Source organism: Lithobates pipiens, unplaced genomic scaffold (assembly GCF_037356315.1).
Source record: "Lithobates pipiens isolate NorthernLeopardFrog02 unplaced genomic scaffold, aLitPip1_a1.2 Scaffold_8, whole genome shotgun sequence".
Lineage (NCBI taxonomy): Eukaryota > Metazoa > Chordata > Amphibia > Anura > Ranidae > Lithobates > Lithobates pipiens.
The window spans coordinates 212,961,931-212,989,554 of NW_027507903.1; the positions used below are offsets into that span (position 1 = coordinate 212,961,931).

Here is a 27,624-nt window from a genome sequence, read left to right on the forward strand (position 1 = left end):
GTACTAGCTTGTAGCTGCTAGAGGCAGCCCATATAAGTGAAACAGCGGCTCTACAGACTCACTCACAAAGCAGAGTCTGACATATATACGGGGATGGGTGCACAGCGCTGGGCGCATAGGTTCTGTGCTGGGAGCTGTGCAACCGTCCTTGGAAAACTCGGCTGAGTGAGTCTGTACAGTTGCCCCATATACATTTACTTACATAGGCTGCCTGCAAACAGCTCAGTGCTAGAACAAAACAATAAATAAATGGCTATTCACCCTGTAGGGATATGTGTGCCTATGTGAATAAAATCATTTTATTTATAGCAATTCATTTTAAATCATTTATTATTTGGACCTTCTGTAATTGGTCGTTGATTCCTTTAACCACATGCCGACCGCAGAATGGCACGGCTGGGCAAAATAACGTACCCTTACGTTACTTTGAATTTCTCGTGGTGCACGCACGTGCTGCCGGCGGTGAGCTCTGGACCCACGGACTCGATCACCACGGGGATACCCGCGATCGTGTCACTGAGCTCAAGAATGGGAAGATGCCGATGTAAACAGCATCTCCCCGTTCTGCCTAATGACAGGACACTGATCGTCTGCTCCCTGTCATCGGGAGCAGCGATCAGTGTCCACCTCACACAAAGCCCATCCCCCGGACAGTTAGAAACACTCCCCTAGGCCATACTTAACCCCTCCCCCCCTAGTGGTTAGCCCCTTCACTACCAGTGACTTTTTTACAGTAATCAATGCAATTTTATAGCATTGATCGCTGTATTAATGCCAATGGTCCCAAAAATGTGTCAAAATAGTTTTTATGTATCTGCCATAATGTCACAGTCACAATAAAAATCTCTGACTGCCGCCATTACTAGTAAAAAAAAAATATTAATAAAAATGCCATAAAACTATCCCCTATTTTGTAGACACTATAACTTTTGCACAAACCAATCAAATGCACGATTATTGAGTTTTTTTTTTACCAAAAATATGTAGAAGAATACGTATCGGCCTAAACTGAGGTAAAAAAAAAAAAAATTCATATATTTTAGGGGGATATTATAGCAAAAAGTTAAAAATAAAGCCTTTTTTTCAAAATTTTCGCAATTTTTCTGTTTATAGCACAAAAAATAAAAACCGCAGGGGTGATCAAATACCACCAAAAGAAAGCTCTATTTGTGGGAAAAAAAAAGGACACCAATTCGCATGTCACACAACCATGCAACTGTCAGTTAAAATGACACAGTTCCGAATCGTAAAAAGTGCTCTGGTCAGGAAGGGGGTAAATTCTTCCGAGGCTGAAGTGGTTAATGGGATAAATGCCCTTAAGCCAGCCATAGTTGTCTCAATTCCTGGCTGGTTTAGCAGGGACCGGCTGAGATTTTATCTATGAGCAGGCTGATTGTAGTGTAGTCAATTCTTTGATCAGCTTTAGTACAACCAGCCTATAGTATTTTTTCATACGATCACTGCTGGCTATGGCCGCCAGCAGTGATCATTATGTTTTGCCAGGAGGGAAGGCTCGCCGCTGGCAGACGCCAAAAGTGCTGTGTTCCCCCCATCAACACTGACATCCAATTTTCTTTGGATGGAAGGAAAGAAAATAGCATAATCTATGGGCTGCTTTAAGCTAGTACCTGCAATTGTAGAGATGTTTTTCCATTTTATAATAAAAACTGTCAAATGCACTTTGTTCCTCCATTTAGTAAAATATAGTTCTGTGCTCCTATTCCCCAGTTTTTCTGGGGCCAGAATCTATAATATAAGGATTTTCTTACTGTTGATTATTGACTATGCAAAATAATGATGTTCAGAGTGTTATTGGGACTAAACAATGAATGTACAGATATTAGAATACATGTGGACGAGTCAGGTACATGTGCATTTATACAGGAGAGGACATTTAATTTGAAGATGATGTATTTTCCTAAATTCCCATCAAATACAAAACATATTGCATATGCATAGGTCAAAATGAGTTAATAAAATAAAGCATACCTGCAGTGGTCTTTGTTTTTCGCTGTTCTTTGGAGACTTTAGTCCACTTGTTTGTTGCTGTAAAAGAAGTTGCCTTGCTGCTTGAAGAGCCTAGACATACAAAAAAAAAAATATATATAGGAATGGCTTTACAAATTTTAAGTGCATTCTACAAAAATAAGTCAAGTAGAAACAATATTACAGTTAACAATAACACATTTATGTTACAAAAAGTAATGTAATAATCCTTTCTACCCTTGCTCTTGCTGTTGACACTAGACATTTGCACTTGATAAATGCAGGTCACACATTAAGATCAATTTCTAAACACATGGGCCAACAGAGGACAATTCTCTCAGGTGTACACTACAACATACTAAATTCGACCTGGTTGCAAAATCATGCGTTCAGGAAGACCTTTCTTTCTTCTCACTTTGGAGCTCATTTAAAGAAAATCTGTATGAAGAGAAATATGTAGACCATTGTTGATGCCTAATTTTAAAAAATCCTAGTTGTCCGCCAATCACGCAGGTCCAGAGATTGTAATACTCTATGATCTAAAACAAGTATGCAAATCAGAAGTTTCTAAATTTAGTTTGAACTTGTGCATGCTTGTTCTTCATAATTAAATGAACTCCTATAACAATTGGGTGGCAATAAAAAGCTTATAGGAAAAATAGCAATAGTGACTGCAAGTTTATTTTCAAATTTTGCAGTTGGCTTTGGTACAGTATACATGCTGTAGAATGGATTCAGATGGATCTCTTCTACACACTGCCAAAAAATCAAACACATGTATAACACACTTCCACAGACATAACATACACTGTCTATTCTGGTACACAGATTAAATATCCACACACACATTACAGGTAGACAAGTCATTTTAAGATCTTTGTTTTAGTTTAACTTCAAATTAATAGGGCAAAAATATATATAAAACATCACCTTTTTATTTATTTGCTTAATACACCAGAAATGATTATATAGACTAAAACTACTTTGGGGAAATTTTTACTGAAAATCTAGATTAAAAAAAATGAGTGTAAATATTGTGCGACACACAAATTGGGACAATTGCTCATATATTCTCCAGGTCCCCTGCTTTCAGAAAAAAAAGTCTGGAAAGTCCTTAGTACATTCAAGTCCATAAAGTACATTTTAACATGTATGTGAAATTGTCCCAGAAGTGAAAGGGGTAAGGAAAACCTGTCATAACAATAATGAAAGAACTATTCTCCTTTGTATTAGAAAAGAGAAAAAAAACTGCACAGTAAACCCCCCATTGACTTTAAAGGCAGACTAGTATGTATGAGTATGCATGTAAAAACATATTTTTATTAACATCATAAAAGCATTGGACAATACAAAGAACATACAAATATTAAAATGCAAAGCATCTAGATACCCATGAACAACACAGGAACATGGCATACAGAGAGCTACCCATAATTCATTGTTGGGCTAGCTACCATGGGGACACTTGTGCAGAAATCTGACATGTTTTGGACTAATATAGTCCTTCTTCAGAGCTTATTCATATGGTTAATATTACTTCAAATATTTTTTTTTCAGATGAACATGTGCAACATCATGGCTGTATGAAGCTGCTGTTATGATTAGATGTTTTTTGGAGAAAGACAGACTATGTGACTGATCTGTGCCTTTTGTCCCTTTCTGGTCCTTGTGTATGCGCTTCTGACCCTATGTTGGCACTCCCTAACTCTGTCCGCTGTGGGGCTTATTTGCACACCATCATATCTAACAGGAATCACCATGCTGTATAGTATCATGATGTTCATCTGAAAAAATTATTTTAAGAAATATTACCTATATGAATAAGCTCTGAAGGACTACATTACTTTCGAAACAAGTCAGGTTTCTATGCAAGTGTCCATGGTAGTTAGTCCAACAATGTATTATAGATAGCTCTCCGTTATGCCATGTTCCTGTGTTGTTTATGGCCATCTAGATGCTTTGCATCTTAATATTTGTATGTTCCTTGTATTGTCTACTGCTTTTATGCTGTTACATACATACTAGTGTGCCTTTAAAGTCCATGTGGGGTTTACTGTGCAATTTTTGCACTAAGTTCTCTTTTCTATTTCCTTATATGGTGGACATTGGCAGGCTAATCATAGTACGTGCCGCCTTCCTCACTAATGTAATACCAATTCCCCTTTGTATTAGTAGTCCACGGATACCTCAGTTACTGTCCTTTGCCCCACATGGCAGTGCAATTTCAGGTCCGATTTGCCTGACATCTATGCAACTTCATGCACAGATGTCTATGCAAGTCGCACCTGAAATCACATAAAATAGTGCAGGAAATTATTTTTCAAAGTTGGATTCGCACCAATTTGAACGGGTCCATTGATGTCATGCAATTTGGAAGTGTACAAATCGCATAACAAGTCATACCGCTATGAACGTGGGCTAAGTCTAAATCTTGCACATGTCTCAAGACTGGAATTAACAGGAAAACTAAAAGGTTTTAGGCCTCTTTCACATCAGATTAACACAGCTTATAGCATCTAAATTATCAACATAGGCTCACTGCAAGGACCCAGCAAAGTCAATTGCTGCCTATGTGTCTCCTTAACACCAAATTAGTGTGTCGGTGTGCACTGAGGAAAAATGTAGGCATGCTGCATTTTTAGGCAGCACAATGCACAAAACTGTTCTATAACATGTATTAGCACAACACAACATGTAGTTGTGCATAGACTAAGGGACGTGTACTACACCATGCATGCACAACGCACACTGTCATGCATGATTGATGCACACTATAACATGCACTGGACACCATGGGATATAAGTGGCTGTATTTATCATAAAGGCCAACTAGGCAATTGCCTAAGGCTACACTGCCAGGAGTGCAATATAAATAGCATTTTGGGGGAGTTACACCGCCCCCCCCCCCCCATAGGCACTCCTCCACTGCCAGAAAACACTGATCATCGGACTGCTGCAGCCAATTGCATCAGGAATACATTTAAAAAAAGACATATGTCATGGCATCCATGTCATGACAGAAAAGACAATGCACACCAATGATCTTGTAGGGGGTTTCTATGCTATTTTATGCAGTGTTTAGATCATTATCTACTAAATCTGGCACAGTTTAATAGCAAAGCAGCTCTCTCTCTTCTCATATTTTGGGTCAACTCTGAATCATCTTCAAGAAGGAATACTGTTGACTGATCATTCTGGACTCTAGACTATGAACTTCACAGATCGAGCCATAACAATAGGGAGAACAGGAAATCAATGATTAGGCTTTGTTCACATTTTTATACAGAAGATCGTGAATCAGAAACACTGCTGTCCATAGCATGGCTTCACTGTGAAGAACAACTTTCCCTCCACTCCACGTAGAGCACACTCAAAAACATTAGTGAGAAGGCAACCCCGACACTGTAGTAGTGAAACTCCAAACCCCCAAAAGACACTACAAGACTGACAGCCATAGGCAAGACTTCTAGAGGCAAAGACCTGAAGGGATCTGTAGTTGGAGTGTCTAGCTTGTCTTTGTCTGCACTATATAGTGCATATAACCAAAAAATGGCAGCTGCTTAAATCAATTTATATCAGCAACGTGCACACATGTGAGGCAAAATGCTAAATAAAACAAATATTCCCCAGCATGCAATCCAAAATGTAATCATAGAAAACTTATAAACTCAGATATTTAGATTAAAACACAACAGATCTTGTTACATGGTCTTGTTTTTTGTCAAAATAAAGGCAATGGGTTCAATAGAGGCAATTTAAATAGGTTTTGGGTTCTGACTAGCTGCTTTGAGCACTGGGGATCGTTTATGTTACATGTGTTGCATTAAAATTGAACAACACAGATATCAGATCTGTGCCATTGCGTACAATGGTACAACCCAGTGCTCCTGGGTTACATGTGGTATGCAGGTGTGGAAAACTGGACAGTAGTGGTGCCACGTGAACAAGTCTTTATATAATGGCAGTAGAATTTGTGGTACATATGTGTAAAAATCCTAAATTTTTTTTCTTTTTATTTCTTTTTTTAATATTGCCCCACAATTCAGGCACCTGACATAAAATAAATATGGTAAAACAAGCACTTGTAATGGTTTTAGAATACTTGACTCACCCCTAGAGATTACAAGAGAGGATTTTAAAATTGCAGGCTAGGAAACTTTCCTACCACATGGACATTTTTGGTCCTCTGCTTTAAAATAATGCAAATGAATTTAAATGTCATATTCTCAGTTCCCATAATTTTAATTAACATCCTTCATACCACAGTGTTCTCAAATTTGAACATAAATAGTTTTCACTAAAATAACAGAGATTCAAATCCAATAAAATTCTGATGAAATTTAGAAGAGAATCAATGAGTTGGTTTCCCAGATAGTGTCTAGTATCCATGACAACAGTTGCTTTGACAAGATGTGCATATGGCATTACACTGCCAGCTGGTGTGAACAATGTTTGAACTACTGCATTGAGATGCTGAGCAAACAGAAAAAGTTGCCACGTCTTAACCCTCAGGGAAAGCAGTCATCCCCTGATCAATTATGAAAAAACAGAGAGAGGTCTGCTACAGTCTGCTCCAAGCAAGTTTTTCAGCGAAAGCAGGCAGACTGTGAAAACCAAAGTAAACAAAATGAATGCACTGGCTCTATCTCCTTACAACTTTGATTTGCCTTCCCACATAAGCCTTTGGTATACGTTTGCAGAGCATACTTTTAGCATTTGGAGACTTTCCCACAACAATCATGTCATTGTCTCCTAGAATTCTCAAGTAATTGCAGGTCAGTTTTCAGATTTCATTGACGCATTCCATTACTCAGTTCAACAAAAATACGGCACATCCTGAAAGTACAATAAACAATATTTGCAATGAAATACAGAGAACTCTGCTTTTAGAAAAAATATAATAAATGAAGGAAGCTTTAGTAAAAGAAAACAAAATAAAAAGACATGCTTCGAAAATTGAAAATCAATTATTTCCAGATGCAGATTGTGTTTTCAGCATAAGGAACAGTTAGAAACATGATTTTAATATAGGCGATCAAGTAGTATTTGGCGACGCACATATGCTCATTTCTTGTGAAAAGATTCAGTGTTTTTATGGAGTCCATTAAATTTAACTTCATTGTATTACAAGTGGTTACATATTGTATCACGACTCACACATCTAAGATCTCATCCAACAATATACCACATACATTGTTTTCTTTTCTTCAAAGCATGTAATAAAATAAACATGATCTTGGTATCACTGGTAAAAGAACCAGCAACAGAAGAGCAAGCAGCAATAAATGGATAGCATCAAACAAACTGGTCACTAGTTTTACAGATGCAGAAAAATCTCTTTCCTTCCTCTGGTTTACTTGGGTGAAACAGAAAATACAACTTTTTTACAAATGGGATACAACAGTTATTAATGAACAAAAAGGAAGTTCTATATTGGTAAGAGAAACCAATCAGAATCCAGATTTCCTTTGTTTCACTGTAGGCAAGGAAATAAAAATGAACACCCACTGGAATGCTTTAGGTAAAAGAAAATCCATGCCCATTGGGCTTGGAACATTTCTATACAAGTTCTTTTTTGTTCCCCAGAGTAACTACTGTAATTTTGCTAAAGTATTTTTGAAAGTCAAAAGGTAACTTTTTTTGTTACAAAATGCTTATTTTATCATCTTCTTTTGAAAATGTATGTATGTAAAGGCAAAGTTTACCTTTTTTTCCTAAATTCCAGCTCCCCTATGTATCCATATAGCATTAATGTACTTATTTTGCAAAAATAAAACAGCTTTCCATTTATTTCAAACACACTTACCTCACTCTCTTTCAATGGCTGTTTAAAAACACTACTCCATTACTTCTGCCTTACTTCCCGGACAGACTTTAGGTCATGACACAGGAAGGCATTGACCAGCTGAGGGTAAATGATGCAGTGTGTGCTAATGAGATCAGATGGTCAACTCCTTTCTGTGTCATGACCTAAAGTATGACCAGAAAATAAGGCAAAAGTAATCGAGCAGTGTTTTAAAAATCTACGAAGAGAGTAAGGTAAATGAGTGTAGAATAAATGGAAATCTGTTTCATTTTTGCAAAAGAAGTACATTAATCCTATATTGGTACATATGGGCTGGAATTTAGAAAAGAAAAAGGTGAACTTAGCCTTTAACATAAATTAATAGGCTTATATACTCAGTGACTCAATGTCCGCCAGAGGCCCATGATCATGTCACGGAGTGGCAGAAAGGGGAGATGCCCTTTCTAATGTAAACAAGGCATTTCCCAGTTCTACCTAGCAACATGACAGAGATCTACTGCTCCCTGTCATTTAAAGCAGTGATCTCTGTCATGTTCTAGTGAGACAATCTCCTCTACAGTTAGAATCACTCCCTAGGACATACTTAACCCCTTGATAGCGCCCTAGTGTTTAATCCTTTCCCTGCCAGTGTCATTTACACAGTAATCAGTGTATTTTTATAGCACTGATCGCTGTATAAATGGCAATGGTCTCAAAATAGTATTCAAAAGTGTCCGAGGTGTCCTCCATAATGTAGCAGTCATGATAAAAATCGCCATTACTAATAAAAAAAAATAATAAAAAAATGCCATATATCTATCCCCTATGTTGTAGACACTATAACTTTTGAGAAAACCAATCAATATACGCTTATTGCGTTTTTTTGTTTTTTTTACCAAAAATATGTAGCTACATATCGGCCTAAATTGAGAGAATTTTTTTTTTTTTTAGATATTTTTTGGGGATGTTTATTATGGCAAAAAGTAAAAAATATTGCTTTTTTCTTTCATAGTGCAAAAAAAAAAAAAACGCAGAAGTGATCAAATGCCACCAAAAGCTCTATTTGTGGGGGAAAAAAAAGGATGTCAATTTTGTTTGGGTGCAACGACATACGACCGGGCAATTGCCAGTTAAAGTGTCGCAAAAAGTGCTCTGGTCAGGAAGGGGTTAAATCCTTCCGGGGATGAAGTGGTTAAAGTCAAAGTAATGTTTCACTCTGCAGAGTTTTCAAAAACCTCTGTTGCAAGGTTTCTTACATACAGATCCTGCAGTAATGCTGTCCGATGCCCTAGTTTACACAGCATGCAATGTCACATGGGGTGTAGGAGGAGGCTCTCAGTCACCTGGGATTTCAGTGTTGTGTGCCATAGGAAGTAACATAATTTCCTCCCAAAAAGCAGCTGCATCATCTGCCTTCTATAGCACACCCCTTCAGTTGGCTGTTTGGCTGCTGATCAGGTCTATAAATATATCCAGTCCAAAGGACAACTGAAGGAACACTTGCATCCAGTAATTATGAAGGTTTGTTGGTGGACAATATGTAGAAACTGCCTGAAGGTGAGAATATGGAAAGATCAAGAAAGAAGTGTATGAAAACATATCAACAAAAACTGTGCAAAGCCAGTAATCACTTATCCATCTTCTTCATCCTACAATCATCAGTCATCTATCATGACCCATCTGGGTAGGAAACAGTAATGAATGGGCAGTCATCCACTTGTTAGAATGGCAAATGATTCATCTACCTAGATACTGGTGGTACAGTCATATGACCATTATTGTACATGAGGCACTATAATTAAGTGCAGGACATTTATCTATCACAATTTAATAAGACTGTCTCTGTATTCTACGTCACAAAAGCACGGCATGCTCATTTGACATCTTGGTATGTAGCTAGGTATATGCCATTAAAGAGGAAGTCAACTCTCCCAATCTGATGCTTCTTTTAATTTAGTCCATTATAATAAGTAATAATCAGACTATAGCCACTGTAATCCAGCCCAAATCGCATATTAGTTACTGTTTAAAGAAAAAAAAAAACTTGCTTCCAGGGGTTAGGCAGCGCCATCTTAAGTATTGTTTTCTGAGTCCACAGTGGAGTGCATTTCCGCCCTTACATTGAGCACTTCCTGTACTGTTAACCAAACCTCCTTCTCAATCCAATGTTTCTATGGCAACCCTGCTTCCCTGTTCATAGCGGACTTGTTTTATTCCATAGTATTTACTATTAGCTAGTGTTTGCCTGTTTCAGTCTTATCAGCTTCAGCTGATAAGACTGCAGTAATGCTGTCCGATGCCCTAGTTTACACTGCATGTGATGTCACATGGTCACATGGGGTGTAGGAGGAAGCTCTCAGTCTCCTGGGATTTCAGTGTTGTGTGCCGTAGAAAGTCGGACAATATATATAGGATATATAGGAAGTAGGATAACAGATAGACAAGTACACAGAGTGTGCCGTAAATCAGGGTAGATCTGTGCATGCTCAGTGACATCATTCTAAAGAACAAAAAGGATTACAACAATACTAAACAAGTAAGGAGATATCTACAAGCAGTGTTCATTAGGGTTTTTTATGCTGATTTACATGGGGCAACGTTGTGGGGGAGAGTTTACAACCACTTTAACAATACTTGTAGTAACAGATAAAGCCAAACATGATACTTGCATACTGAGTGAATTTGCCAATACAGATAACCATGCATGTTTATTATTGAAGTAGAAATAGAAAAAAACATCAATTTGCACTCATTTGTCCTCCATATTCTCCTTGCAACAGTAGTCCCTTTTGGCTCTCTCTGCCCCTTAACTAACTGGGCAACATGGCCAAATATTGCAATAGAACTGGATCTGGGAAAATAATCACCCAAGTCTGATACCTAGCCCCACCTCAGGATCAATACCCTGATCAGGATCATCATCTTAGGCCCATAGTACCATCAACAGCATCCACAAACCATGTGCTACTTCAAATACTCAGCTGAAGTTCTGCACAGACTAAGGAACATCAACACCACATTGCCATCTTCCATACAAAAAATACTTCAAAGAGAACAACTATTAAAAACCGGACGACAAGCAGCTCCCAACCACAGGAAGACATCTACTCGACCACTACAATTAGATTGCGCCTTGATTAACGCCAGGTCTGCAGTCAAACATAGACTGGAAGTACACGACTTCATCATCGAGAACAATGTAGACTGCCTCTTCATCACCGAAAGCTGGTTAACCTCTGACTGCAACACCATCCTCACCGAATTGGTGCCGGAAAACTACAGGATCCTAACCGAACACCGGATAGGGAAAAAAGGAGGAGGCCTAGCAGTGATCTTTAAAGGTCACCTGGATCTCACTAAACCATCATCTCAGAACCCAGTGTCTTTTATGGAAACCCTGACGCTACATTTTCAAACAACACCCCATGACACCACTCATATTCTACTGTGCTACAGACCACCGGGACCAAAGTCCAATCTTCTTTCACCCCTCACGGAATCCTTTGCAATGCACACCCTAAAATTCAAAAATTTCCTGGCACTCGGAGATTTCAACCTTTGGGCAAACGAGCCTAAAGACCCCATCGCAACTGCCTGCATCAATCAACTAGAAGAACTGGGTCTACAGCAACTGATAAAGACTCCCACGCATGGGTCAGGACACACCCTGGACCTCATTTTCAAACAGAACATCGACGTCAACATACTCGACAACATAACTCTGCCATGGACGGATCACCACGCCATCAAATTCAAAATCACTACCAACATGACCAACGCAAAACGGAAACCTGTAACAACGCACTGGACCAGATCGCATAAAAAACTGTACTCCGAAGCCTTCAAAACCACTCTGTCCAAAAAAATATCTACAATAACCTTAAACCACTCTACGGAGGAAACACTCAACTCCCTGAACAAGGCATTACTGCAATCAGCAGACTCGGTAGCACCAAAACGCAGGGCTCTCAACAGGAAGAAAAATGCTGGATGGTTTAATAGCTCCCTCTCCGTACTAAAGCAAGAACGCAGAAGAGCGGAAAGAACATGGAGAAGAAATCCCACCGAGGAAAACCTATTTAACTACAAAGGTCTGACAGAGAATTATCGGAAAGCAATCTTCAAAGCCAAAAAGGACCACTTCTCATATACAATCTCAACGGCCGCAAACCAACCACAGGAACTGTTTAAACTGGTTAATCAATCAATGAATCCGGTGTGCCTAGAACCCCCAGAAAGCGAATCCCAGGATTACTGTGACAAACTGTCGGATTTTTTCATCGATAAAGTCAAAACCATCAGGGAAACAATTTGTCAGAAGAAAACATCCAACCTCAGCCAGCAAATACATAAAGAGGATGTCCGCACCAACATACCGCAACCGCCAAAATTTTCACTATCCCCAATTACCGTAGACACCGCAAAAAACATCATTAATAAACTGCGTGACAGTACCTCACCTATTGACATCATCCCCACAAAACTACTGAAAGAATGCTCTGACATCGTGGCTCCAACCATAACCCACCTCATAAACCGATCATTCCACGAAGGGATTGTTCCCAGCATCCTCAAACAAGGCATCGTCAAACCTCTACTCAAGAAACCAAACCTGGACCCTCAGGATCCAAACAACCGTAGGCCGATTACAAGCCTCAACACCATTTCTAAGATCATGGAGAAAGCTGTAGTACATCAGCTACAACTTCACCTGGATACTCACAAACTCCTGGACCCGCTGCAATCAGGCTTCCGCCCGGGTCATGGAACAGAAACGGCTCTCCTCAAGATTTGGGATGACGCCCTCGAAGCAGCAGATGACGGAGAGCCGTGTCTCCTCGTACTGCTAGACCTAAGTGCAGCGTTTGATACAGTAGATCACAATACTCTACTCGTCCGCCTCACAGAAGTAGCCGGAGTCCAAGACATAGATCTCCAATGGTTCGCGTCCTTCCTAGGAAATCGGTCACAGACAGTGAAACTAGGAAAATTCCTCTCCAAAACTCGGGCAGTCACCTGCGGAGTCCCTCAAGGCTCTCCGTTGTCACCCGTTCTCTTCAACATTTACATTCGCCCACTCCTTCAAATCATCAGATGCTCAGATCTCTGCTTCCACTCTTACGCTGACGACACGCAACTTTATTTCCGGATCAATGGAAAAAAAGATCACCAACAACAACTTGAAAACTGCCTCAAATCAATAGAGGACTGGATGACCACCAACTCCCTCCAGCTGAACCAATCAAAGACAGAGCTTCTTATCTTACACCCAAATCATAAGCCCGCAACCAAAACCTCCTGGTCTCCACCAACCGTCTTTGGGCAGACTATCTCCCCAAAGACCAAAGTGAAGAGTCTCGGGGTTATATTAGACGCACAAATGTCAATGGATGCGCAAATAGGATCTGTAGTCAGTCGATCTCACCATCTGCTGCGAATGCTTCGCAGACTCATCCCTTTTATCCCAAAGAATGACAAAGCAGTGGTAGTTGGAACAATCATTAATTCACGACTGGACTACGCAAACTCGCTTTACATAGGATTACCACAATATCAACTTGCGCGATTACAACTGATCCAAAACACGGCGGCAAGGCTGATAACAGGAAAAAAACCCTGGGAATCCATTTCTCCTTCACTGAGGAGCTTACATTGGCTAACCGTAAAAAATCGGATCACGTTCAAGACCCTTTGCCTCACCCACAAATGCGTGCATAGAGAAGCTCCGCAATACCTAATGGAGAAAATAAATCATTACACACCAAACCGCAGTCTTCGATCAGCCAACAAAAACCTCCTCCTCGTGCCCAAAGCCCGGTATAAATCCAAGGGTGATCGGAGATTCGCTGTCCAAAGGCCTCGGCTATGGAATGCTCTACCAATCAACATCCGCCTGGAAGAAAATCACCTGGCTTTTAGGAAAAAACTCAAGACCTTCCTCTTTTAGCAGATGATCAAAGCTCGCCACAGCGCCTAGAGGCGATTCAGTTCGCATTGTGCGCTATATAAGTATTTCATTCATTCATTCATTCACCCAGCATTACTCTAAAAAAACACATTACAAAAGGTCTGTGGTGATATTTAGCAAATTCTGACCAGGCTAAATGATATGAGCCATGTGTTTCAAAACTTGAAACTGCCCCTTTATGGAAATCAAAGCAATTATTGACTACATTATTCACCACAGCAAAATAAAAAAACAGGTCCAGGAAAACATACTTTTTTGAGCCACCATCATCTATGTTGCTGAAATCTGTATGGAGTGGGCTACTGTTTTTAATGGCCACCATTAGTGCAAGTCATTGACTCCCAGTTGGGTGCAAAACTTGTCCAGATCTGTGCAGGCCAGGCAATGGGAAACATCACAAGTTTACATATTATACTGTTGAGTTTGTGAAAGGGGATAATAAGTTTTTACCTAAAAACTGGAATAATTCTTTAGGAAATTCACCTACCTCCAAGCTATCATAGAATCCTGCACGCCTGTCTGCCTACTAGAGTCTCAACTGATCCTGAAGAAGCTAGTTGAGAAACATGTTAACTTAAAAAGATCCACCATCAAGGCAACCTGCTAAAGCATATTATGTATGGTAGTGATTTTTTTTTTTTTTAAATACAACATTCTTCTGTCCCAATTTAGGAGACATTTTGACATCACAAAAAAACTAGGTTATTGTGAGCACACTAAAATATATGTATACATAAAAATGGGATATTTTTGATTTGCATGCATTTTCAATCATGTCTGTGGCAAATGCATGCTTATAAAAGATTCAGAAGCTTATGAAAGTTACACCTTCCCCAAACAGAAAACCAATAGTGGATCACGTTTGGTCTTCAGCAAGTAGCACAGCAAGGCTGTGGCCTATAGTGACAAAGTAAACGTATGTATTCTAACAAATGTTGTGGGGACTGAATAGGCATAGATAAGAAGAAAGCATGTGTGCTACCATGTATGAATATTGTTTATGGCATTTTGTTCCAGGAGGTTTTAGGATTGCAATAAATAAATAAATATGAGATAAAACTACTTATAAAATTAGTGCTTTGAGTTTAGCTAACTGTTCATGGTCATATGCAGCACAGTCACAATTTAAAAAGGTGGTGGAATTTGTGTGAACTTGTACCTTTTACACAAGGAGTTTTAAAATCCTGTTCCACAGGACTGACTGCTTTAACATTTCCAATACTAAATCTTTCTCTTATTTGGCACTTGGTACAAATGAAACCAAAGTGTGCATGTATGAAATAACATTTTCAAAATAGTGCAAACAGCACTTAAAATAATAATTTAGTTTAGACAGAATGGAGGCAGAAGCACGATTGATCATTTTTTTATGATTTTTGTACCTGTTGGGAATATTTTCTCACGCATCCTGACCCAGGGACTATTCCTCTCCAGGACACTAAGTCAGTAGTATCCAATCTACACAAAGAAAGACACCAATAAATACCTGACAGATGCTCTAAACCTTATCTATGCTACAAAAAAAAAAAAAAACAGGAAAAAAAAAACGCTGCAGTCCTATTCTATTTGGTATTTAAAAACAAGACTTTTAGAGTTAGGGAAGGGTTAGAGTATTGTCAAGTTTTTATTGTAGTTTGTTGAGAGATTTACCCCCTCTATTTGTCCTGATGACCATTGTCACAGAGATGGAATGATGGGAAATCCAAAAAGTTGTCACCAGAACAAGAGATAATCCAATGGGGTCAAATGTTCTGGTGAAAACAGTATTGGATGGGAATTTCCCATACTTTGGTGTTATTCTCTCTCATTTCCTGTTTTGTCTCCAGGACAGGAAATTAAGTTGAACCTCCCTAGAGGGACAAATACAGCAACAAATAACCCATCAGGATTTTATTCATTCACTACTCTATTCAAAACTTAAAAAAAGTTTTGACTATACATATACTCTAAAGTTCAACTTCACGAAGTGCTATCTGCCTGTATCTATAATGACCATATAATAAAATTTGAGGTGATTTTTGGTACGTTCTGGTGTGTAAGTCATAATGATGCAATAGTGTGATAGTGTGAGTGTGTAAGAGCGTGTGTGTGTGTGTGTGTGTGGGGGGGGGGGGGGTTTATTGCACATGCATAGCATGGCTTCCAGTGACTTGCGTTTTATTTACAGTCATCCCAATATATTAATTGTAATCAATATTGTAATAAATATACTTGAAAAAGTAAAGATCTATGCTAATAATTATACTGAAGTGGCTCTGTTATTGCATTTGCCAAAAACAGCTGTCTGTATATTAAGACAGTATACCCACCTACCCAATGAATGGTGTCACAGAGCTGGTCTATGCTCTGAAAATATCCTGGGCTGGCAGAAGGCTCAGCCTTTCAGTAAGCTAATGAGAGTCTGAGTCAGCCGCACTCGATCCCTCCAGATATATATATATATATTTTTTTTTTTTTCCAATGAATCACATATTTCTCCTTTATGGAGGCTGCAATGCTTACAAGTAGGGAAGGTAGAAGACAAGAGAATAGGTTGAGTATACTTGGCCTTCTTTTGCAAGAAACTGTTTTTCGACAGATGTTCAGTTGGACAGCAAAGTTGCTTTAACTTTTTTTTAAATCAAACTTTATAACTGCTGTCATTGCTTATGCAGAATGCATTGTATGTAACCCTTTCCAACCTTACCCTGTATGTCTATGCTGTTAACAAAGTAAATATACAATTACATTTCCCGCCTGAAACTATAATGATATTTCATTTCTCATACATTGAAATGACTGTCTTTAATACGTAGCATTTAAATGGCTGGTTGTAAACACAGCAGGTAAAGGAACCATTTCAAAAGATCAAAGATGATATAAGCTCATACTGGAAAATCACTCAGACATCATATCTGTTATAGTCATTTCACAGCTCATGCTACAATTTCTCCATAGCCGTTGCATCATTTTACTTTCACATTTCATAATGTACATATTGAACATTCCCAGAAACAGAATTTTATTTTGACTAATGAAAACTGTAACGATCAAGTGCTTAAGACTGACACATTTCCATCAGATTCTCTGTAACCATTAAATCAATGAGCAATTGTGTAAACTGACAAAGCAAAAAAATATAATAATAATAACAATAATTCTAAGGAAATTGGCACACTTATATGTTTCCCTTGTACTGAGCATTGAAACACATTTCCTAAGCCATTCAAATGAGACTGAAAACATAAAGGTTTACAATTCATCCACTCATTACACCTGAACTGAGATCTGTGTTTGGAGACATAGATTAACAGTGTGATAGCAGAATTTGAGTATAACTGCTTTATTTCTATTTGCATTCCATTTTAAAGTCAAAGTATTCAAACTATTCATTTCCACTCTACGTTTTCAATTCTAGTTTCTCCCCAAGTTCAATTTTAACTATCCAATAACTAAATTCTTCTGAAAGCATGATATAAGAAGTACTGTTACAACAATGTGCTTAAATGAGTGTGTGTGGTTTACTAAATACAATCATTGATACAGGATTCTAGTTTGTAAATAATTTTGATGCACATAGTAAGAACTGTATATGCATTGCATGGAGTAAATATTAGACATTGCCAGACTAATTTTTTTTTGGATAATTAAATATTTGGATACCATAATAAAAAGCATATTGTAACTCATATCTACTTTCACAAAGGGTTGTTTGCTTCTTCATAAGTATTTATTACGATAGGATTGGGCCACTTCAGTATACTGCTCTACCCAGCATTAATACCCACTGTTTAATATATGCCATTTGAGTCTTTCCATGAGCTGCAGATTTGCTTGCTTATATCTAATTATAACAGAAAATATTGGTCATTTTAATAAAACAAAGTAATTTTACCCAATTAAGTTTTTGGCTCACTTTTTCCTCTTCAAGGTTTCAGCTGGAATTGCACTAACATTAGGGATGAGCTTTATGTTTAGGGTCAGACATACGTTCAACTCGAAAATATGGTGTTTGCCTGTTCACCAAAGAGTGAACATTACGTGACATTCAGAAGAATGTAAGCTCTACAAGCAGGGTCCTCCTGTACCTTTTGTATTGTACTGTAATTGTGTTTTACCCCCCTATACTTTGTAAAGCGCTGCATAAACTGTTGGCGCTATATAAATCATGAATAATAATAATAATAAATAATGCACTGCGAGATTGCAGTACATTGCTGTATGATGAATGGCCAAAGCATGCACCTGACCTGCATGTTCTGGCCAATCCCAGCGCCCTCTGCTAAGATAGCCATAATTAACCACGCCCCACATTATATAAGGCTGCCTACATGGCAGGTCTGTGTAGTGTTGTTGATGTGTATTCTGTGGTGTACGGTTTCTAATACACTTCAGGCGGTGTATTAATATATATATTATACACACACATACAGTCTCATAATATATATACACACTCTACATCCAGTGTAGCCTACATCTACAGTGTATTCCGTGGTGTATGGTTTTTAATACACTTCAGGCAGTGTACATGGTATCTAATACAGTGTGTACAGTGTCTACTACACTTCTGGTGGTGTACACAGTATGAAATACAGTGCAGCCATAGTGCAGTTAATAATACAGTGTGTACGGGGCCACAAAACTGCCTTCCATGTGCCGGCAGAGAGCCGGAATGGCCTTCTGTGAAAAGAAATGGCATTTTGGAACCTGGCACTAGGTACAGCACATTCCACAAATTGTACAGTGCAACTGTGGTACAGATGCACTGTATTTTATACTGTGTACACCCCCAGAAGTGTAGTAGACACTATACACACTGTATTACTACACTTCTGGAGGTGTACACAGTACACAATACAGTGCAGCCATAGTACAGTTTCTACTACTTTTCTGGTGGTGTACACAGTATCTAATACAGTGTAGTGTGGTGTTATAAAAAAAAAATATACATCATGTTCGGAAGGCCACCAAGGAGAGTCAGACGCTCACAGGCAACTAAAAGAGGGCAAGCAGCCTCTGTGTCTACAGTCAACAGTGCTGTTGCATCCCCTGCAGGTGGCTGTGGGGCAAACTTTTCCTTTTTTTTTCTGCTGCTGGCCGTGTTATTGAGCCAGAACATGCAGAGTGGTGGAGTGGATAACAAAGCCGTCCTCTCATCCTCCTCCACCCAGGCTCGGAGTAGTTTGCCTTCCAATGCAGCTGCCAAAGCAGTCTATTCCACTGGATCCTTGTCTGCAGTCACTCCTTCTGTAGCCCCACCATCATGCACGGAGGAGACCCCAGAACTATTTGACCACAGAGTAGGGTACATGCTGCTGCAGCGATTTGAAGGCTCCGATGTTGGTTCCCAGGTTGGGAACCTGAGAGACTTGGGTGCCTGAGAGAAGTGGAGGAGAAGGAGGAGGCACAACTCTAACGAGGCAGGATATCCCCTAGGGGGCAGCTTAAGGGCAACCACCCTATTGTATCACACCACAGAGCTTCGCAGGGCACTGCTGACTTTTAAAAGTTCCTTGGTGTGGGCCTTTTTTGACACGTGTGCAGCAATACAGTGGAAGGTTCCAAAATGCTATTTCATTTCACGGAAGGCCAATCCGGCTCTCTACCGGCATGTGGAAGGCAATGTTTTGGTCTCGTTGGACAGAGTGGTCAGCAGCAAGGTGCATATTACCGCTGACTCATGGTCCAGCAGGCATGGGCAGGGACATTACCTTTCCTTCATGGCGCACTGGGTAAGTCTGCTGGCAGCTGGGAAGGATGCAGGACAGGGTTCAGTATTGTTCTGCCACCACGCCTCCAAAATGCTAGTGGTTATTCTGCCACAGATCTCTCCTCCACCCGCCTCTTCTTCTTCCTCTATGGCCTCTTCTGCAGATCTGTCCTCTGAACCAGCGGTGTTCAAGGGGCTACACAAGCAGTCAGGCAAAAAGATGCCATGTGGTGCCTGACTTGGTCTGCTTAGGGGACAGGAGCCACACTGGGGAAGAGATTCTGTCAGCCCTGCAGGGGCAGGCTCAGTCGTGGTTGACGCCACGCCAGCTTCAGTCAGGAATGGTTGTATGCGACAATGGCACTAACCTTCTCTCCACCCTCCAACAGGTGATCTAGTCTTTCCTGAGTCTACTCTCGGTTACTGTTTGTGTTGCTGTTGGAGAATTCCCCTCCCTACCTGTCTGGTAAAAGGTTGTCAGTAGGACAGGAAGAGAAGGCATATATCTTAAATGGTGTCCTGGGTAGAAGTAAAAGTTTGACAGTTCTAACTGTTCCCCACTCTCAAGAAAGAAGGTTTTGGCTGCACATACATTTTAGGATACACTGTGCCAAAAACTCAATTCAGGGAACTAAAAAGCTATGAAGTCATGCATGAAAATAATTAGCTTCGATGTAATACGTCTGCAAATAAAAGTGATTTTTTAAATTATACATCTTGAAATAGTGATGGATAATGCCTAAAATGCTAGCAAAACCTTCATCGCTTCAATATAAAGAAATTGAACTTGTGTTTGACATATTAGATTTTATCACACATACGAGCTGCAGTCCAAAACCACATGGTAGTATACTTTGATCTTTTGGACTGTGCTACTCACAAGACAAGTCTTAAGAAAAAAAAACTGTCTTGGGATTAAGGGTATTGGGTGGTCTGTTAAATTAGGGCTTGATTACAGGTGGCATGGAAAGAGTAAAATCAGTTTACAATTGGTGTGTAAACAAATTTTTACCTAGTAATTGCAGAATTATAAGGCATCACATTACATTCATCTTGACACTATTATATATGATATATGCAATAATATGTAACACATTCTGTTACTCTGCGACTTCAGAATCTAATTGATACCATTAAAAAAGCTCATTCAAAACAATCCCTATTAAAAAAAAAAAAAAAGCTAAATTTTATACTGTGGCAGAAGTAAATGCCTATATTTAGTTAAATATAAATATGTACAAATTATTAATAACTGCACATTTAGCAATACTGCATGCAGCTTTATTTTAAATAACTTATTTAAAAATAACTCATTACCCAGTTTACTGCCAGAGGGTTTTCTGGCAGTACAAGATTTTTAAAGTAAAAAAAAAAAAAAAGTCTTTTCACTAAGGGAAATATTATTTCAGACTGGATCACTGACCACTTTTCTCTATTAAACTGAAAATATGCTTATTTGTTAAGGCACAGCACATCTACATGCTTTAGCCCTAAAAAAATTATAGTTTAACCTAGAAGCCTGTTGCATTTAACCAGTAAAATGAAAAATGACATCTACGCCCATTAATATCTGAAATGTATAAACAGCACAGCATGACACATTCTTGAGAGCTGAAGGCTACAAAATCCTTCTGTAACATAAATAACAAAGCACTCAGAAGCATATTGATGTTGATATTCATCTCTGAGAAAAACATTGCTGCCTAGGCTTTTTATGAAAATAGATGCAGCCCAAATGGATCTCCTGTAATTGGTTTCAGATAGCGAGGTCAGAAGAAATATGATACGAGAAACTATTATGTGGAACAGGAGAAACAAGAATGTTTACACAGGCCCTCCCCCATTTTACAGGCCAGAGGTACCTATGCCATATGCTCTTGATAGATAACTAGTCCTAAAATGAGGACAGCGTGTACTGTAATTTTTTTCTTTAATCTGCATTACTTCCATGTAATAGTTGAACATAGCTATTTAATTATTTTCATGTTTTATCTGTCTGCAATAGATACATAATAACCAACATCATACATAAGTTACACAGACTGAAAAGTATGTCAGCACTTTTTTTTAATATTTGATTTTGCTGCTAGATTATACTTTACTAGGAACTACCTAACCGTCCAGCAAGTAAGGCTTAAAAGAAGTCTTCAGGTCAAATGTTTACTACAACATGGTGGAATATTCTTATTATCATTCTGTGCTACGAACTTGATGTCAACTTTTGGCAACCACATGGATTGTGTTTCTCCAGAAATACATGCCTTCTGATCTTCTTAATGAGAGCTTGGTTGTGTTTAAGGAACTTCAGCTGAACTTATAACAGCAGACTGGATTGGATCTCAACAGTGGCACGTGTCTTGGTAGAGCAAATTCATCTTATTTAACGGTCTAAGAAGAAAACAGCCAACAAACGCTACTTATTCTGATTATTTACAATTCTCAAATTTGTAAGTTTCCATGTGTGAATGAAACCTGAGCCATTATCTTTTCATTTACAATGAAGTCAAGTTTAATACGCAGTATTGCTTTGGGCTTCCAACCATTTTAGGTCAAAGGAGTTTAACGTGAACCACTTTTACAACTTTTCTCTATTTTTTAAGTTTAATAAGTGGTAACCTACAGCAATGTTTCTCAACTCCAGTCCTCAAGTACCCCCAACAGGTCATGTTTTCAGGCTTTCCATTCTTTTGCACAGGTGATTTGATCCGTTTCACTGCCTTAGTAATTACCACAGCCATTTCATCTGAGGGAAATCCTGAAAACATGACCTGTTGGTGGTTCTTGAGGACTGGAGTTGAGAAACATTGACCTACAGTATCATCCATTGAGATTTATTGGCAGCTTGTTGAACACCGTTTTCCTGTGAAAGGGGTTTAATCCCTTCTTCTGCTACCTCAGAAAATAGGCAAATGCTATACTGTGCCAATATTGGGCACAGGTATTACAAATTCTCATTTTAAAGTGATACTAAAGTCTTGTTTTTTAATATTTAAAAATAACAAACATGTTAGACTTACCTGCTCTGTGCTGTGGTTTTACACAGACCAGCCCAGATCCACCTCTTCTCAGGTCCCTTGTCGGAATTCCTGGCCCCTCCCTGCTGTCCCCACAGCAAACAGCTTGCTATGGGAGCACCCAAGTGGAGTCACTGCTCTGTGTGTCCATTCAGACATGGAGCCGCAGCTCGTCCTGCCCTTTCTCTCCCCATTGGCTCACTGAATTTCATTGACAGCAAGCGGAGCCAATGGCACCCGCTGCGTGTCTCAACCAATCAGGAGGGAGAATCCCAAACAGCCGAGTCTCTCATGCAACATTGCTGGATCGAGATCAGCCTCGGGTAAGTATTGGGAGGCTGAGGGGGGAGCTGCACACTGAAGGTTTTTTTATCTTAATGCATTAAGATAAAAAACACACACACAAAATGTTTACTTATTGGTTTGAAAATTGGCGGGATCAGAGCAGCAGGTATAAAAGTTTAAATTCCATACAGCATTCCCAGAGATAGGACAGTAATCTGTTGGTTATAACCAGCAAACACTGCAACCATGCTAAAATCAAACATTATGCTTAATTTTCAAAAACTTGAGTAATGTGTAATCACTGCCAGATTTCAAAGAGCACATCAAAGGGTTACTGGTTGTGCGACTACTGTAATATGTTCTGCATTGTCAATCACATTCAAATTTTCAAATCAGGTCTTAGTAGCTATGAAAAACTTCTTAGTCTTGAATTTTTTTTTTTTTCCATTAGGCTTTCTGTATTTCAGAGACAGCTAGTCGGCTGCAGCTGGGTATTTGGTAATTTCTCTCCTGCAATACAAGCAGAAGTTCTAAGATCAACAGATTACTGATAAAAGGCCGTGAGTTCAAATAATACACTACAGTGATGCCCCCTCCCCTTAGCATATTCACTTTACTGTAAGGCCTCATACACACAGTTAGACATAAAATATGTCTAGTATAAAAAGCATGTTTTTACACAGCAAGTGAGCTGCAGGTGGGGCATACAGCCGACCGTAGATGTGAATGGCTGTGCGCCCTTGTACTTCTCTGCATCAACATTTACTCACACATACACACACAACATATATTACTCAATTCAACACTTCTGAAAACAAAGTATCATAGCTTACATGAGTACAGGGGTGTATAACCATTCACTTCAAAGGCTAGCTGTAACCCCCACCTGTGGTTTCCCAGCTGTGGGAAAACCACTTTTTTTTTACACCAAACATATTTTAATGGCTAATTACCTCCATGTGAATGTAGCCTAAATAAAAAATATGCATGGCCACACCCTACAATACACTGGCCAATGTTTGGCTGCTGTTACATAGGAGGTGCCTCAGTAGTACTCCATGTGGTGTAGCATTGACAGATCCACAGATGTTAGTTAATCCATTTAATTTTGCTTATTGGAGCAGTTTAAACACTATTTGTGTTGAGCAAATTATTAAGCCTGTTTAATGTACTTACTTATTACAAAAAAAAGGATACTGTGATACAAAAAAAAAAAAACAGTAGACTGTTCACTTTGCAAGGGAAGTTGCACTTTTTAAAGGAATTTACCCCACAATGTGGTTGAATGAGATGAAGCTCTGCTAACTTTCATCATCCAATCATGTGCAAGCAAAAGTGCTTTTTTATTTTCCTTGCATGTGACTGGGTATTCTTTGCATAGTGAAACTTCATTCAATAAGCTCTGTGGAAAATTCCATTGCAAAATGCAACTTCCCTTGCAAAGTGAACAGCCTATTGGCTATATTAAAAAAGCATTACTTAATCTTGCTCAGGCTTGAGCAGTTAGAAGCAAGTCTGCATTTGAGATTTTCGTGTGTACACGCATGATTTGATTAAGAAAAAAAGGGAGATGATAGAACAATATTACATGTTATGAGGATATCTGCTATGCAATATACACACTAAGATATATATATATACATTAAAAATGGCCATATAACATAAAGTCCTACACAATATTGGAAAAACAAACCATTCTATGGGGAAAATAAAACACTAATGCTGATGCTGTTTCCATGTCTTTAACAAACATGCATGACACTGTTGCTACTCTGGCACAATGCGCGGCTTGGGACCCCGTTTTAGAAATCTTCAGGTTCTCTATTCTATGAGTAGATGACCAGAGAAAGGTTTACTAGAAAGCTACAGCAGAGCTATTGGTATATAACTTCCATATGATTTCTGACAGCTATATGTGGCCAATAGCTAAGGGAAAACTGATGGCACAAACATGAAAGGAAACAAAGGTTACTGCATTAAGAAAATGTTTACTTGCAACAGTAAATAAATGCCATGTAAATGTAAATTTCTCACAATAAGGTGCATTTATTAAACATGATTCCTTGGAACTTGCCATTAAGTTTGCTGTATGTATCAAGATTGTTGTTGGTGGATGTGCAAGGTAAATATCAGATTACAAAAGATAAGCATTTCAACTAAATTACTCATTTCCAAAGTATCAAGTGTTGTTTTCAAGAACCCGAAGCTGCATGCCTTTTGGTTCAGGCTTTATCACTGCAAAGGCTGGCATGAAACTTTTGGTGAGAACAAAGATCTCCAGGAGTTTGGTCCTCTGGATAGAGGTTGGGGAACTTTTTGTTGGTGGAAATCCGGGAGAGCTAGAGAGATTATAGTGGAGCATCATGATCATCATTACTAATGGGCTTACTGTAATTGTTGGTTACAATCCTGTTATATGTTTACTGGTGAAATCTGAATACCTCCTCTACACACAGGCTGTGATCCTTCAATTCTTGGGAACAAGTTACATTTAATGCTATCAACAGCAGAGATTTATGTGAGTCCTCCCGAGGAAGCAGGCTTTTGTCCTGCAAAACATGTTGGAGTTGCAGAATCGTTTGCGAGATCCCCTTTGTGGTCAACTGGGACCTCAGACAATACATTGGCATGATCTGCAATTGCACTGTGGTTTGAAATAATACCAGGATGTTTGATATTCATATCCTAATCTTTCACTTTTAATGTTTTCTATAATAAAACATATTTTTATCCTTAACCTTGTGTGGCACCTAAAAAGTCCTAGTAGCTCTTTTTGGTAGAGAATGGGCTATTTGTGTCTTGTAAAAGAGGATGTGGTGCCAGTAAAACCACCTTCTTCTCATTTACTTAATTGTTGCCTAAGGCCATTGGAAGACAGGCAGGCTGTCCTTACTAGCAGGTGTGTCCATGATAAGCAAAGTAAAAGATGATGCCTCCACTCGGAACTGAACCCAAGGGCCCAGAACTATATACATGCCCGTACAGCACATGAAAATATAGGGTGAAAAAATATATATTCATTGGCCCTTACTAAGCAATAGACTAGAAGTTTCAACCAAGTGCCCACCGAGACAACTTTGAAATTGGTCATAAACATGGATTATACTTTTATGAAAAGATTTCTAAATAAGGAAACATTTCTTTGCAGATAACAAAACACAAAAATTACATAAATGCACCAATCAAGTGTCCAATTCCAAACAGAGGCAATATGATAAATGTAAATAATTTGGAAATCTTTAACCTTATATCACATAGACTCATAAAACAAACTCAAAGGCATGAGTTGCTGTCAAGAACATGTTACATTTAAAGGAGCCCTTTAAGTTGTCTCAATTGTGTGCTTGAAAGATCAAACCAGTTTCTAGGCACAAAAAAAAGAAAAAAAAATATAAGAGAGTATAAATGGAATACAAGAAATATAATGACCTAATTGCCACAAACCAATTTTATCACAGCAATGCTTAAGAATGAAATTACACATTTGTAGCAATTGACCTTTCACTGTAACAAGACTAATTGATACAGTAATTAAACAAGTTTTAAAAGAAATTCTGGTTAATTACTAGAAAATGGATTTTTGTTCACATTTGTTTCATTGCATTACTAAATAAGGGGCCGTGGTATTTACGACTCTTACTATTAATCTAAAACAAATTCTATTTGTACCACATTATGGGTATCTTAATCATGTTAATAGGCTTGAGGCTTGTAGAATGTTATATATTCTCTGAGTTTCAGTGTACATCATAATACAATACAATGCAGCTTCCAGCCTATGAAATATCCTATAAACCCCAGTTTTTATCATTTACATAGTTACATAGTTAGTCTGGTTGAAAAAAGACACAAGTTCATCTAGTTCAACCAATAAAAGAGAAAAGGTTTCCTGAAGTTTACATCTATTGCAGCTTCTGTTTGTAATGTTATATACGAGAAGAAATATGCTTATATGAATCAGCTATTTCGTATATATACTTTATATAATTTCCCTATATTGTGCATATTTAAAAAATAAGTAAACTCCCAACATCATCTAGCAAACAATTAAAAGAGTATTTTAGAAGCTTTACATCCAGCCTATAGTCAAATGATGGCTGAGCAGGAGCACTATAGTTTTGGGTGAACGGCATAAGATGTCCACCCAGTCACATGCCTTGAGCACCCTAGGAGTTGTACTGCAGTGCTATCCATCACATATGATGGTATTGCTTTGGTGACAGTAGGTTTAAAAAAAAAAAAAAAAGTTGTGAAAAAAGTATTTTTTTTAATTTAGTTTCTTCATGTTCCAAAAAATTACAACTTCAAAAAGCTCATCGTACCTCTTACTTAATACCTTGGACTGTCTCCTTTCTAAAAATTGGTCATTTGGGGGGTATTTGTACTGTCCTGGCATTTTAGGACCTCAAAAATGAGATAGGCAGTTTGTACATCAAGAGTGATCAGAGTTCAAATATATGTACCATAGTTTGTAGACCCTATAACTTTCACAAAGACTAAATAATATACACTGATTTGAGTTATTCTTACCATCTTATACATTTTAGCCTAAATGTATAGAGTATTTGTTTGCAAAATTTTCTAACAGAAACAAAAACATTTTTAATTTTTTTTATTTTTGTTTAACATTTTCAGTATTCTCTATACTGTATACCAAGAAAAAAAAATCAGTGGTGATTAAATACCATCAAAAGAAAGCTCTATCTGTCTAAAATGATTTAAAATAAATCCATATGGATACACTGTTGCAGGACTGAGTAATTGTCATCCAAATGTGATAGCGTTGAAAGCTGAAAACTGGCCTGGGAAGGAAGGAGGAGAAAGTATCCGGTGCTGAAGTGGTCAAAGTGGTATTAAACCTAAAATTATATTGCAGATTACTAATTCTTAGATGTGA

General features: G+C 38.5%; 1 protein-coding gene across 15 annotated transcripts in view; it reads right to left on the reverse strand.

The window, feature by feature from the left end:
* The window catches only part of FOXP2 (forkhead box P2), a 390,396-nt gene that overhangs the window by 181,607 nt on the left and 181,165 nt on the right, over positions 1 to 27,624 (reverse strand). For all 15 annotated transcript variants that reach the window (XM_077472079.1, XM_077472084.1, XM_077472083.1 and 12 more), the window contains one exon: positions 1,990 to 2,079. In XM_077472079.1, the coding sequence (XP_077328205.1) occupies positions 1,990 to 2,079 (90 nt within the window). The remainder of the gene's footprint in view (positions 1 to 1,989; positions 2,080 to 27,624) is intronic.